The 15,287-nt window shown below is 43.1% G+C and overlaps 1 protein-coding gene across 1 annotated transcript in view; it reads right to left on the reverse strand.

Annotated features, from left to right (window-relative positions):
- TGFBR1 (transforming growth factor beta receptor 1) overlaps window positions 1–15,287 on the reverse strand; it is a 46,512-nt gene that overhangs the window by 21,836 nt on the left and 9,389 nt on the right. Inside the window, exon 2 of the mRNA XM_053922282.2 lies at window positions 759–1,004. Within this exon, the coding sequence (XP_053778257.1) occupies window positions 759–1,004 (246 nt within the window). The remainder of the gene's footprint in view (window positions 1–758; window positions 1,005–15,287) is intronic.

Here is a 15,287-nt window from a genome sequence, read left to right on the forward strand (position 1 = left end):
TCATCTGAGGTCGTCTGCTCTATAAAACTGCCAAGTTCCTCACAAGTGTAGGCTTGTGGGTGGCACTATTCCATCAATTCTGCTAGCATTAATACTGGCCCCCCTATTTTTATATTTCTTTGATTATTACAGCAGAAATTTGGAATTCAAGGAAAGTGACAAAAAGAGTTAAATAATGTGCTCAGGCTGATATCTTAAACCAGAACCTCAAAATTAATTTAATCCTAAGAGTTCATCCTGGAAATTCCTGCTCTGCCAGGACATTTTAAAATGTTAACTGTGGTGAAGGACCGAACACCTAGATATCATATATAATAATTTAAACATAAAGATCATAAGGCAAGGTAAAAGCACAAAATGCATGCACCTGCACCGTTTGGTGCTGCTTTCACTCCCCACTCGTTACTGACTGCCTTAAGGGGCTGCAGCATTGGACGAGGAAGAAGAAGCTGTGCGGACGAAGTATCTGAGGACTTGCTGCTGCGGGGGCTCTACCAGAACTCTCGGAAGAGGCCACCAGCAGGCACAACAGACCTCAGAGAAAGCCCATCATGGAACCACCTTCTCAAACAACACACCCGGGAGACAGGACCTTGGCCCCTCTCATAATCCCACAGCTACGGACAAGTTTCTTCTTGCCTCTAAACAGAACAAGCAGGGGTAGACAACTTCGAAGATCCCTTCCAGGTCTCCAGTCAAAGTCAGAGTCCAAGGGCCGTTCTCGTGGTATCGAGAGAACGTCTTGCCCACCAACCTACCCGCGGTGGGGAGTTCTATCTTGTTGCAGTGGTCCTGATTGCAGCAGTACGGCGTCGTGACGGACCCGGTTTTCGTGGACGGTGCGCACACGAACGGCCTGTCTCGAGGAATTAAGTCGATTTCAGCTATGCACATGCTGTTGTGTATAATCTTGTCTGTGGTCTCTGTGACAGAGACAAAGCAGAGCCCGTCTGTGACACAGGTAAAATTGTCTTTCGTGCAAAGGTGGCAGAAGCACTGTAATGCTGGAAAAACAGAACGAGATTTTATTAGAAAACATTCTCAAGGTTAACACTTTGAAATGATCCCATATTCACTGTATGACATTCCCCATCCTATTAATTTCTTCGCTCTGTTTAAAAAACAAAACTCTTTGTTCCTCTTAGAAGTTCCAAATCCTGCTCAGAAGCACACATATGTCAGAGCCAAATACGATGACATTTCAACCCAGGTTTCTTCTAAAACTTTTTTGCTTCCAAGTACAGAGAGGTTGTTACGTGCAATTTCATCAAGGTAAAGGCAAGGATTTGCCCTCCCATTTAAACAAAGCACACTTGAATTTTTACTGGCTATACTTATTCTTATTAGTCCAAGTCTATTCATTCTTACACTCCCCCACTGGGAAGCGCCGTGTGAAAACACTACAACCTGCCACTAAAGGTCGGAATTGTCATTTGGGTGGATTTATGGTAAGGGAGTAATCGAAACAGACTTGTATGAAGCCACTCCTTTTTCTCGTACAAACCCTGAGAAAGGCATGTATCTCCTAGCCAGGGTTAGGGTACCCCTTCCGTAGGCCAAGGAGACCGTACAAATAACGACGCACACGCGCTCTATCGACACAGGCGCCTGGCTGCAGAAGTGACTGGGGAAATGCCAGCTCCACGCCCACCTGCATCTCCCAGCCATCACCAACACCTTTCCGTGCACAACAAACATGCCTTCCACCACCCCCTCCAATGGCTAACTGCTCCCCAAAGCACACAATGCTTACCAGAATCGCTACTTTGGTTTTTTACTGCCTTATGAAACTCTAGGCTCCTTGAGGGCAGGGACCCATATTAATCATTTCTGTAAATCCAGTTCAGCATTGAATCTTGTACACAGCAGCATTCAAAAATACACATTGAATGAACAACAGATAGGCACTTATATTTCACTATAATTTCATGAAACTGTGATGCCCATTTCTCAACACCAATCGAACTTACCAATTACTTGTTGGCAAGAAAAAAGGAAGAGTCCAGGTACGTGGAATGGCCCTCTATGATGAGACCACGGAAGTCTACTGTATCTAAGAAGAGTGGCTAGGCGGACAGGCAGCCAAAAGAAAGCTAATTCACTGTGTAGTAGGCAGGGGTTAACTCAACAGGCCTCAGTCGCTCAAACCCGAGGAAGTTGCACATTCGCGAGAAAGGCTAGTCTTCATTCAGGGCTGGCCCTTGCCATTCCTAGGAATTGAGCTCTGAACCCACGAAATATTCTCCCTTAGGAATGCTGCAGGCCTGACTGGGCCCCAGCAAAAACCGTGGATGCTAAGGCCAGGGTGAGCTCCCCTGGCTGGCAACACCGTCACGCCGTTGCTGAGCTGTGGTGTGCGCCTGCGTTCCTGCACTGGGAGACACCGCCGGGGGCTTGCAGTTTCTCCTGGACCTCACCCCATGCACCATTTCCTCTGATTTTAGTGTGAATCTTTCCTCTGTAATAAACACAACCATTAGTATAACAGCTTTTCTTAATCCTATGAGTCCTTCTAGCAAATCATCAAGCCTGAGGGTGCTCTTGTAGACCACCCGACTCACTTGCTAAATCCAGATTTAGGAATGTCAGGATCTCCTCAGGCAGCTGCTCCTTGGCTGCTGGCTTAATTAGCACACTTGCCTATCATCTATACAGATGAGAAAAGTTGTATCTTAATCATTATTAAAAGATTTGTTCTTTCTTCATAGACAGTTCAGCTGTTTGAATTCTCTCTCCTCCAAAATGAAGAGAATTCAATAAAAGTGTAAGAACTGAAAGACTGTAAATACACAGTGGTTACTCATGGTGAGGCTTGGTAGTGATTATGGGCTCCTCCAGTGTCCTTTCCTAAGGAGCAGTTCTGAACCAGGAATCTGTGGACTGGCTTCAGAGGGACACGAATGCCGGAAAACTGCAGGCCAAATGTGTGTACCTGCATTTTCTTTTCTTTAAAGATTTTATTTATTTATTTTTAGAGAGGAAAAGGCAAGGAGAAAGAGAGGGAAACATCGATCGGTTGCTTCTAGCACGCCCTCAATACCAGGGACTGAACTCCAACCTAGGCATCTACCCTGACTGGGAATAGAACCAGTGGCCCTTCCCCCTCGTTTTGTGGAGACAACACCCCACCAACTGAGCCTCACAGGTCAGGGCTGTGTTGGCATTTTCTCGGAGATGGTTTACAGCTTTCAACAGAACTACAGAGGGGTCCGTCGCCCACAAAAGATTACACCACCGCCACAGCAGACTGTCATCATTCTCCCGTGAATCCTCTTTACTCATAAGCAGTCATTCAACCAAGGTTTCCTAAGCATTAGCTTTTTTATCAGTTACCCTGCCAAAAGCTTAGTGTACAAAGATCAGTAACTCACAGTCGCGGCCCCTGAAGAGCCCCAAAGACCAGTGAAAGAGAACATTACAATATAATGTGGTGATCGCTATGTATAAAAATTCTGCCGCGAACACTCTCCGAGTTCTAAGAACTTTACAGCTCCCTATGAGTGCATGAATAATACTTAAACGTTTGGTGTAACAATTAAACACTTTACTTTTGGGTTCCCCCTTACCACTCACATCACAAATGCTCATCACTATGACAATCATGTCTTTCATGGCCTTGGTCTTAACACATGCCATTTCTCTGCCTAGTTTAAACCCACCCTCTCACCCTTTAACACCCTGTTCCAACAAGATCTTTCCCACGATGTGCTCTAAACCCCTAGCTTACCCTTCAGATATCTGGGCAGCTCCTTCCAGTAAGTTCCCACAGCCCTCTTAGCATACCTTTAGGATGACACAAATCAAACTATTTATAGTTCATTATTAAAGTGTCTCTCATTACATTAAGAATGGCCAATTTTTTTTTGTTTGTGTTTTCATCTTTGAATCCTGGATTCCTAGATAGTGATCAGAAAACTACTTGCTCAAGCAGTGTTTCACAAACAGGAGGTCACGAATATGTCAAGACAAAAATGGGAGTCTGAGAATTGTATACATTTCTTTTTTAAACATTTAACTTAAAAGAAGAGATAAACATTCTGGATCATGAGTGACTACCACCCGAACAAGCACTGCCAGTAGGCTTTCTCCGCTGCTGCTCCAGTTGGACAGAATCTCCTTCAGGCCAAAGCCTCACAGCGCACTGTGCGAGCAAAGGTTTAACAGTAACTGTACTCGAAAGAGGGGAGATCAGAGCATGCAGCAATACGGGCATGGTGTATGCAAACGCCAACGGCTGGCAGCCAATACCACGTACACGCTACACACATTACATGAGCCCCACCTTTGCAGCACAACCCGCAGAAGTTCATTAGCAGTAAATGTGGTTGTAAGTATGAAACGACGTTTTTCCATTCTCACTCCAGCATTAATTGGTTTAGAGAACCACTTAATAAAGATTTCACTAATGTCATAATGTTAAACTCATCTTCAAGACAGCAGACAGCTCATTAAAACTGGTATTTGAGGAATGCTTGTTGGCCAGTGTTTTGCTTAGGTATGGGGTCTGATTATCCTAAACTTACAAACAGCCTTGAAGTCATAGATGCCGCCTTGCACAACATGACTAATGAGACTGGGCACCTGCAGCTTTTAGTGTCACTTAAGCCAAAATACAGAAACAGGTTTCAAACAGAAACAGACCTAAGGCTATTTTTTTAAAATTGTATTTTATTGATTATGCTATTACAGTTGTCCTAATTTTTTCCCTGTGGCCCCCCTCCACCTAGCACTCCCCACTCCCTCAGGCAGCCCCCCCCCCACCATTGTTCTTGTCCATGGGTCATGCATGGAAGTTCTTGGGCTGCTCCATTTCCTGTTCTGTACTGTACATCCCCTTGGCTACTCTCCTGACTACCTATTTGTACTTCTTAATCCCCGCACCACTACACCCATTCTTCCCCTCCCCCTCCCACCTGGCAACTTTCCAGTAACTAACTTCTTTTCTCTTGCTTTTAAGAGTCTCTTTATCTTCAACCTTTGGCCTCTTAAAGATGTATCTTGGAGTGGGCCTCTTTGCATCCATCACAATTAGAGGAGACTCTGAGCCTCCTACACTTGCCTATTTCCTTCATCAAACTAGTGAAGTGTTCTTTCATTATTTTCTCAGGTAGATTTCCAACTCTTTATCTTCTCCTTCTGGCACCCCTATGAGGTGAATGTTGGACCACTTAAAGTTGTCCCAGAGGCAGCTTATAGTATCATTTTTTTAAATTCTTTTTTCTTCTTGTTCTCTGTGGGTTTTTTTGCTTCCTTATGGTCCAAATCACTGATTTGATTCTCAGCTTTATCCACTCTACTGCTGTTTCCCTGTGAATTGTTCTTTATTTCAATTAGTGTATCCTTCATTTCTGACTAGATTTTTTTAATGCTGTTGAGGTCCTAAGTTCCTTGAGCATGCTTATAACCAGTATTTTGAACTCTACATCTGATAGATTGCTTATCTCCATTTCGTTTAGCTCTTTTCCTTCAGTTTTGATCTGTCCTTTCATTTGGGCCACGTTTCTTTGTCTCCTCAATTTGGCAGCCTCCCTGTGTTTGTTTCTATGTATTAGGTAGAGCTGCTTTGACTCTGTGTCTTGGTAGTGTGTCTTAATGTAGTAGGTGTCCTGTAGGGTCCAGTAGCACAGCCTCCCCTAGCACCCAAGCTGGGTACTTGAGGTATACCCTTTGTGTGGGCTGAGTACACACTCCTCTTGTAGCTGAGCCTTGGTTGCTATTGGCAGGTCAATGGGAGGGATTTACCCAGGCCACTCAGCCACAAGGACTGGCTATGACCACTGACCACCAACCTCTGCCCTCCATGGAGGATCAGCTGTGCAGGGGCAGGGTGGTGGCATTCCACCTTGGTGTGTAGCTGTCTACTGGGTGTGTTGGCCCTGGGGTTTCCTGGGTGGTGCAGGCCAAGATCAGCCCCCACCTCTGTTTTGCCTGGGGCACCCTACCTGAGCTGTAAAGCAGTCTGAGATGGCTGCTACCTGTCCTGGGCTTGGCGATTCCCAGGTGAAGCCAAGCTGTGATCTGGCTGCTGCTAGGGCTCACTAAAGCCTGCTGACTGATGCTTGTTTGACAGGGTTTAGGAGCCCAGAGAGCCATTCTTATGGAAAAGCAGCTTGGGTGGGCCCATAAATTGGGTGGGGTAGAGCCTCTGTGGATCTCCACGGTGGGTGGGTCATACAGCGTTAGCCAGGTTGATGGAGTCTCAGATACGGCACCAGCCTACCAGCTCTGTGGGGGGAGGCCTCAGCAAAGGGACAATGGCCTCTGCTGGCCTTGATGCCAGACACTTCAGTCTCTCCCCGTATACCACTGGTGTTCTTCAAGCTGCCACCCCAGTGCTGGAGCTCAGAGGGAGCAAATCTGAGCAGGTGAGTCATCGTGTGGGTTCGCCAAGAGGAAGTGCTTAGGGATCCAGAAGCATTCTCCACCAATTCAATCCCTGCTGGGTTTTGCAGTCAGAAGTTGTGGGGACTTTTATGCCTGGCGCTGGAATCCTGGGCTGAGGTGCTGGTGTGAGCCTGGGACTCCTCACTTCCGAGATATCCCTCTCGAATTTTTATCCACATGGGTGTGGGTGCAGCCCATTCCACATCCGGCCCCTCCTACCAGTGTGGATGGGTGTGTTCCTTCAATTCCGTAGTTGTCAGACTTCCACTCTATTTGATTTCTGACGTACCCAGTGATGGCTGTTCTGTTTTTTAGTTGTAATTGTGAGGTGGTTGTATGAAGAGGTGAGCCGTGTCTGCCCACGTTGCCATTGTGACCAGAAGCCTCTAAGGCTATTTTGTTCAACTGTGAAACCTAAACCTCATCTGTGATACTGAATAACTGTATTAATCTGAATTTTGTTGGCTTTGTAGTTAGTTGTCTTTGTATTTAACTTGCAGACTTGGTTTACAGTGGCAAATGAACCAAAAACAGAAAGCTTTTATATCTAGTTTCACGTCCATACAATTTAAGTATCATTATGATGCATCTGTACTTGTCCCTTCAAAGTAGTCAGTGATATTACGGCAATTTGAGAAAGTCAGTACTAAAGGGCTTTTCGTGAGTCTTTCAATAAGAACAGGTCACTATAAACGACATACAACACAAACTTAACCGGAAAGGTGAGACGTGGTAGCTGTTACAACCTATGTATGTGCAAACTTTGCTCTTCAAGAAAGTCGTTATTCATTTACTCATCACTTTAATTAATTTCCATTGGTACCTCTCCTGAAACTAAATTTTAATTTAAACTTGATCTGTATTAAAATGTCTTCACAAGATTTCATTATGATTCAGCATTGCAATGAAAAGCTACTGCATTCACAGAATTCTCAATCTCATGCTGGGAAATAACATTACTAACAGTAAAAATTTCCAAAGACTGCAGAATAAATCACAGAATTCTCAAAGTTTGAAGGCGCTGGAGAGAGGTTAAGGACCATCAGAAACCAAACATCTAGCTGTCAAAGGGCGTGACGACCGTAAAAGGAGACCGCAGGACCCTGGGGTTACTATCTTCGCTGTATTATTATAGTATCAGAGCAGCAAATAATGAACTCCAAGTTCAGATTCTGGCTCTGGTCCTCACTACAAAGGAAATGTCCACCGTTGCCTCATGTGTCTGGAGGTCACACATCAACACACTAGTACTTCTCTCTTCTCTCATGCCCAGCACTCTACGCCATCTCAAGGAGGCCTGTCCTCTCCTCTCTTCTCCCTCTTCCACCCCTGGGAAAAGTACGTATACCATATAGGTTAGGTTCCCTTTTTTTTTTTTTTTTTTAAATGTCTTTGTAAACAAGGCTAAAACCCTGACAACCAACTGCCTCCAGCCTACTTCCCTGGGTTTTGTTCCTCAAAGGACTCCCTTGGGTAACCCTGCAGCAGCAAGGTCACAGGGAGCTTGTCAAAATGCTGTGCACCACACAGTGTGAAAGTAAATTCTCTGGTAGTCTAGAGAACATTTCACTCCCAAATTTAGAGCATCAAGCAAAAATCTGATTTATCCTGACATTTCTCCAGATAAATTTCATTTACTTCTGCTACCTTTAAAACACTTAAGAAGCATCATTTAGAATTCAACACACACCTTCTTCATCTGGGAACAATGGGGGAGACTCCTACAGGCTCAACTACTTGTTTTCCCACAATACCTCCCTGTAATAGTCTCCCTCCTAAGCTCTAGGGCAGGGGTGTCCAACCTTCTGGCATCTCTGGGCCACACTGGAGAGAGAAGAATTGTCTTGGGCTACACATTAAATACATTGTGACACAAAATCACAAAAAATTTCATAATGTTTTAAGTAAATTTACGATTTTGTGTTGGGCCGCATTCATAGCCATCCCGAGCGCGTGCAGCCCACAGGCCGTGGGTTGGACACCCCTGCACTATGGAATCAGCTGATACAATGTTGACGGTTTCCAGAGCAAAGCACAGGAAGAAAAGGCTGCCTAAGCTGCAAGGTGAGATTTAATAGGGGCGATTCATACAAAGGCCTTCATGTAGGTTCAGTACCTAATAAAATGCACACGTACAGGATAAAGATTTGCTTAGCAGATTTGGGAATCTGTTTAACAACAGGTTTTTTAAAAGTCAACAGCATTTACTGTTAATTGTAGCCATGGTGATGGGGGAGACAGAGGGAGAACTGGGCACAAAATCCCACAAATGTCCGATATAATAAGTAATCAGTAAGTGCTACTTGATTATCAATCTGCCATATAAATGAGTCAGAGATTCAAAGAATTAACTCAACAAAGTTTGATCTGAGCAGTCCCTTAGCCATGGGGACAATCCCTGAGTCAATTATCTTAATCCCGTATAAAATCAAATCCTGAGGTCAGGATGCAGTAAATTTTGCTTCATAAAAAATCATCTCCTAACTACAGCTCCTCCCCACAGCTGAGCTGCCTGCCTCAGGAGGTGATGGCTTCCCCGTCATTAGAGGTATTTAAGCAGAGGCCTAATGACCAACAGAGTTCACGAAGTCGCCAGGGATCTCCTGCACTAAATGAAAGGTGGCTCCGAAACTCTCCAGTCCTTTAAACAGTAGGATTCTGTTATTTTACAAGTTACTTCAAATATTAAACCATCCATGTTTTCTTTTTTTGACAAATTCAACTTAGTATCTTCAAGGTCCAACAATTCGAGCAAAGCACCTCATTTTCTAATTGTTTACCTGTTTCCTCCACTAAACTGTGACCTTCAGGTCAGAGACTGGGTTATCACTTTATGCATTTCTGTACCCCAGGCCCCAGCCCTGGCATACAGGAGATCCAGTAATGTGCTTCTTAATGAAACATCCAAGAAATATCTCTTTAGCACGTGAGGGGTTGCTATCACGAGGGTCCCCAATAAAATGGCCAAGCAAGCACATTTTTTTCTTTTACCCTTTACTACCTTCATTTTTAAAGTCCTTTCAACTTTCCAAATTCAAGCTTACAGATCCCTCTAGCCCATTTGACATAAAATATCCCACTGTCCAGAATAACCTAGCTCTCTCCATAGAGAGGGCAACCCGACACTTTCCAAATTACAAATGAACATACCCTCTGACCCAGAAGGAATGTAGCCTATACACGCTTGTACGTGGATAAGGCGGCTTACATACACGGTTACTAATTTCCCAGTGGTTTATGCTAGATTGTTCCTAATCTTTCCTATGCATCTAACCTATTAATAGAACTGATAAAATAACATGATGTACCATTATAAAATGCAAGGCCATCCAGCTACCAAAAAAAAGTATTTTCTAGGTACTAATGTAGACTTATAAGATGTCTTAAATCAAAGTACATAGTGCAGAACAGTGTATTTGATAGAGTAACATTTATGCTAAGAAAGGGAGGGAGGGAGTGGGAGAGGAAGGCAAGGGAAGGTAAGAAGAGGAAGGAAGGAAAATGCATATATACATATTTGCTTGTACATATTACAAAGTATCTCCTGGAAGAATACTTTTTTAAAAAAAGGTAACAGCGACTTCCAAGGAAGGGAACTGCGTACCCAGAGAATAGGGGTGGGAGACTTTTCACTCTCCACTCATCTGTACTTTCTGAACTTTGGAAAATGCAAGTGCATTGTATCTATTCAAAGTTGCAAAAGAATTTTTGAGTGCCTCTTCACGCTCATTCCCTTTTCCCTACACTGTCTTCAAAACTCCAGCTCAGGGTTTTTACCCTGTGGAGTACAGCCACTTCATGCTGATTTTAAAGCTTTAATGTTCTTTCTGGAAAATAATCTACCAAGATATAGTGAGAGCCTTTAGAAAGCCTGTATCTTTCAATCCATTAATTCTACTGACTAGAATTTTCTCTAAGGAAGCAACAGGAGAGGAGATCAAAGACAGATGCACACAGATATTCATTACAGTGCTGCACGGCTGAAGAACAACCTCCGTGAACGACAACAGGGCAACGGCCAAGTGAAAACTATCGCAAGTGCAACGCTGGAGCCATGAAAGGGACACTTTAGAAGGCTGTTTAAGAACAGGAAAAGGGCCAGGCCGTGAAGGCTGTGTGCAATGCGATCACAGTTCCCTTCCTAGCCAGTGATCTGCTTTTGTTCCACCCTGAGTGGAGGGGTGGATGTTACTGTGCAGAGCCTACTTAACCCATACTCTGAAAACAAATGGAGAAACTTGTATTTCTGATGGTAAGCGCTAAAACATTAACTGAATTTCTTATTTTTCCCCAATCTAAACACATTTTGACACAGTTTCTTATTAGATTCTATGTTGACCAATAGATGTCACAAGAGTATGGTGATCTCATGCAATTCAAAGACAAAAAGGCTTAAGTTTCAATACTATCTGTCAGTCGGCTTCTAAGTAATCCTGAGGAAATTGCTTAACTTTTTTGAGCCAGTTTCCTATATTTGTAACAGTAGCAATCTCAGGAGGTTTGAGGGTTAAATAATATAAACAGAACACGTAGCATAGTGCCTGGCACATAACAAAACACTCAAATATTCATTTATGTGCTCATTTAACAAGTCTTTATTTACCAGCTACTACGTGCCGGTCCTTATTGAGGCGCTGGACAGAGAATCAGGGTAAGCCTGTGTACAGCTCTAGAAGGCAATGTGGAATACAACATAGTGCGCGAATGAGCAGAGACCATTCAAGGTGGCTGTTCTCTCTCTCCATTCAAGACACCCATTCGGAGTTTGGCAATATGACCGAACAGGGTTAGCCCAAGAACCTCACTGCGAAGGCCTGGCAGGCACCTACGGGAAAGCAGATTTCAGTTCCAAGCCAAATGAATGAAGTGTTGGCCCGCATCTAGTGTATACATTTATGTGGGGTACCCCTCCCTAACTAATAAAGAATCACAACTCATTAACCATAAAATGTTCATGCTGGAAGGAACCTGATAATTACCTGATCCTAACCCCTTATTTTATAGACGAGGACACAGAAGTGCTCTAAGAGTTACATCAACATAATCTAGATTTATTCTGAAAGCACAGAACGAAAAAAAGGACTACTAGACAACCTCTGGTATCTCCCCCAAGTAAGACAAGACAAAGGACTCACCCCATCCCTTTGGGAAAGCAAAAGTGGCTACAGACGTGTGACTCGGTTGCACAGATACTGAGGTTTACTGATGAACCCAAATGAAAGCGGCGCATCACTCTGGCTAGGGGAATGAGATAGAAACTGTGGTAAGAAAAGGAAGTAGTAACCGCCCACCAGCTGCCTTTGAATTCAGGGCAGGGAGAGTTACACCTAGGCCGGCAAACAGCAAAAGAAACCCCGGAGTCACAGCTGAAGAAATCAGCGGGCAGCGCTGTGCAGTTAGTTAGTACCTGTAGAAGCAGAGAGCAAGGCCTGATCACCTTTTCCCAGAAAAGAACAGCGTATGCACCCTGTGTAGAGAGAAAGAATGCACCTTTAGGAGGACAGAGATGATGAGGTGGAAGTTCTTACTCTCCAGGAGCTCCCGCGGCAATGCAGAGAAGAAACATGCTGTGTGAAAGGGAAGTGCAGACAAAATGCAGACAGAGCACAGAAAAGGGAGACTTCTTTCAAAGATGAACCCTAAAAACTGACGCTTAAGGAAGGCTAAAGAAAAACGGAAGTTCACTCCAGGAAGATGACGTACAAAGATACTGTACACAGATTCAGCAACGAGAGTTAGACAGTTTAGGAAAATATAAATAGATTATATATTCATCTTGATGTAAGCAAAAAAAAAAAAAAGAAAAGAAAAAGAAAGCAGACAAAATTCAACAAGTCTTCATGATAAAATGAAAGTCATTATGCCAAAAATTCATCGGCTTTTCTTAAACCAGCAATAAATAGAAAACAAAAATGTATCATTTACAAAAGCATAAAAAACCATCAAATCTTAGCAATAAATCTGACTAGATAGGTTAAGCCCGTCACAGAGAAAGTTTCACAGCATTGCTCAACACTGGTATTTCCTGCTCCACAGGAGCAATTGCATTTTCTGTTCCTTTTTTGCACTTTTTACTCTTAACTGAGTCTCCTGGTATTTAGCTTTATGTTGTTCTCACCCCTTTGTAGAACAAAGAAAAAATTATTACCTAAGTGAGAGGTCCTGTCCACTGCTGAGTGAGGAGACAGTGAACTATAAACAGGCTAACAATATAATCTGTCATCCAAACCAAGACTCTTGGAGTATCCAAGTGTCCAATTAACAATTAATTACACTGGAACAACAGGTGTACAAAAAAATTACCAATTTAGCCAAAAGAGGGATGATATTGCCAGAAACCTCACAGACTTGGTGAACCACACATAGAGTTACACAGGCTTCCATTTTCTTGCCTTCCCAGTCTGAAATGTTCATTTCCCTTTTCAAACAAAATGTCACAGCAAGCAGTTCAATCCTGGTGGCAGTCACCTAGAGGGACATAGGGAACTATACCAAGCAAGGGTACTAAAGCCCAGCCAAAACACAGGGCTTTCATAATATTTTATAATATGTATATTTTCATAATATTTTCATATTCTATAAAATGACTAACCACTGAACCCATGGCCTCCCCTGGAGCGTAAGCACACAGGCATCTAGTCTTATCTGAACTCCTTTCAGAGGAACGGTTACCCTTTTCAGCCTCCTGTGTATATAAACACTGGAGCTTGGGAGGCACTGTAGCCAACCTAATAAACTTTTCAGACCTCACAATCTAGATGTCCAGAGACAGCATTAGGGATATGAGTTTCGAATTGCTTGTGGCATTGATGCTGGCATTCTGGTCACTGAAGGCCTCTAGTTGGGGGTGGGGGGTGTTATTAAAAGATTAAGGTGTGCCAGGGCCCGGTGTACTTAGCCTTCAGAAAACTGAAAACATAGCATAGAATTATGCAGCGTATGTATGTGCAGAATGGAATTATGACATCTCCACACAGTCAATAATTACCAGGTCCTAGCTGTGGTTTAGAATGGTTCAGAGGTGATTATACCATTTGCTCCATGAGACTTTTTCCCAGTTCTAGGATGTCTACGCTAAATTAGATGCAAACACGCTATCACTCAGAGCAGCTATTTCCTTAGGGCACACCATCTGCTGGCGACGCACAGCTGATTTTGGGTCTGGTGGTCCTTAAAGAGTATCCCCTGCGTTCCCGCTTGATTCCTAAAAGCCAATTTATTAAAACTCCTCCCTCCTCCTTTTCCCGTAAAGAAAGGGAAGGCTAGATCTGACAAAACTTAAATAAGAGTGGAAAGGCCCTAACTAAAAGAATACTTATATAATCAATAAATATATTTTTTTTTAAAAAGAATATTTATGTGGCCATTTTTTTTTAAAGGGGGGGCGGGGACAGGGATTAGATGGAAGAAACAATTGTGATCTTAGGGAGAAAGACTGTATGAGAACAGAAAGACTCAAACTTAGAAATGCATTAGAAATAAGAAGGAAAGGAACAAAAGTAAAATTTACCATGGGAAAACAGAAAGCAAAACAGGAAGAAAAAAAATAGAGCATGTTCATAAGAGCGTGATCTACCGTGCTAATTGTGCGACCTGGCTTGTCTGTTGGTGGGTTAGGGAATTTCAAATCTGCAAGGCAAATTATCATTTGTAATTTTTTAAAGGAGAGAGAAAAGAAAGAAAAAGTCTAAGCAGACCTGCGGTTCTCAATCCCTGGAGAATGTCAAGGAAAGGCCCTACCTAGCACGTGCACTCCCAGAGGCTCCGGTTCCCGGGGCGTTTTACTTCCTTTGTCCGTAGCAAGTACTGCTTGGCTTGTCTGTGTTTGGATCAGTAACAAACACATCTGGGGTGAACAGATTTTTCAATCCTCCCCCAATTTTATTATGAACATTTCAAACATTGAGAAAACTGACAGAACTGGGAACACCTATATACCTACCTACCTACCACCTAAATTCTATAATTATTACTATTTTGCTACATTAACATTATTGTTATTTATCCACCTATGCATCTATCTGTTAGGGGTCTGATTTGACAGATTCTCCCACAAATTTAGAGGATTTTTTAAAAAAATCATTCTACCTAAAAGAGGCTTGAGTCAGAAAAGGGATGCTAAATGAAGTTCTAACGTGAGGAGGAAGCCAGACGGATTCCTGTTCAGTCATTAGCTGAATTATCCTGCTTACCCTGAAATACCACTTAACTCCTGAGCCCCAATTTCCTCACCTGTAAAAAACAATCAGGTGAAATAATAATCACGATCCCCTTAGTTACGGTTCTCTCCAGTCTAAAAATTCTGTAATCCTATGAAAAACTATTTTTCTTAACAACTATCATTTACTTGGTGTCTTCTACCTGCCAAAGAATGCCACAAGTTTTATGTGCACCATCTCATTTAATCGTCACAGGTCCTTAAAATTTCTGAGACATCACATTCATGAAAATATCAACTGTCTTAAGTGGCATGCAGCCACTCTCCGGTTGCACTTCCTCTCCACATGTTCAGTACTCTTCACTGGCATCACATTTTACATTGCTTTGGTGAAACTAGATGGAAGGAGCAATCAGAAATTAGCCTTCCTCGCCCTGGCTGATGTGGCTCAGTAAATTGAGTGCCCACCTGCCAACCAAAGGGTTGCTGGTTCGATTCCCAGTCAGGGCTCATGCCTGGGTTGTGGGCCAGGTCCCCAGTAGGGGGCGTATGAGAGGCAACCACACACTGATGTGTCTCTCCCTCTCTTACTCCTTCCCTTCCCCTCTCTCTAAAAATAAATAAAATCTTTTTTAAAAAAAGAAAGAAATTATCCTCCCTCATTGAGAAACATGAACAAACTCTGGCCCCTGGTTTGTAATTTTTTCCAAATGTGGAATGAGATAAAATAGCTACAACTACTTTA

This window comes from Desmodus rotundus, chromosome 1, assembly GCF_022682495.2.
Source record: "Desmodus rotundus isolate HL8 chromosome 1, HLdesRot8A.1, whole genome shotgun sequence".
Lineage (NCBI taxonomy): Eukaryota > Metazoa > Chordata > Mammalia > Chiroptera > Phyllostomidae > Desmodus > Desmodus rotundus.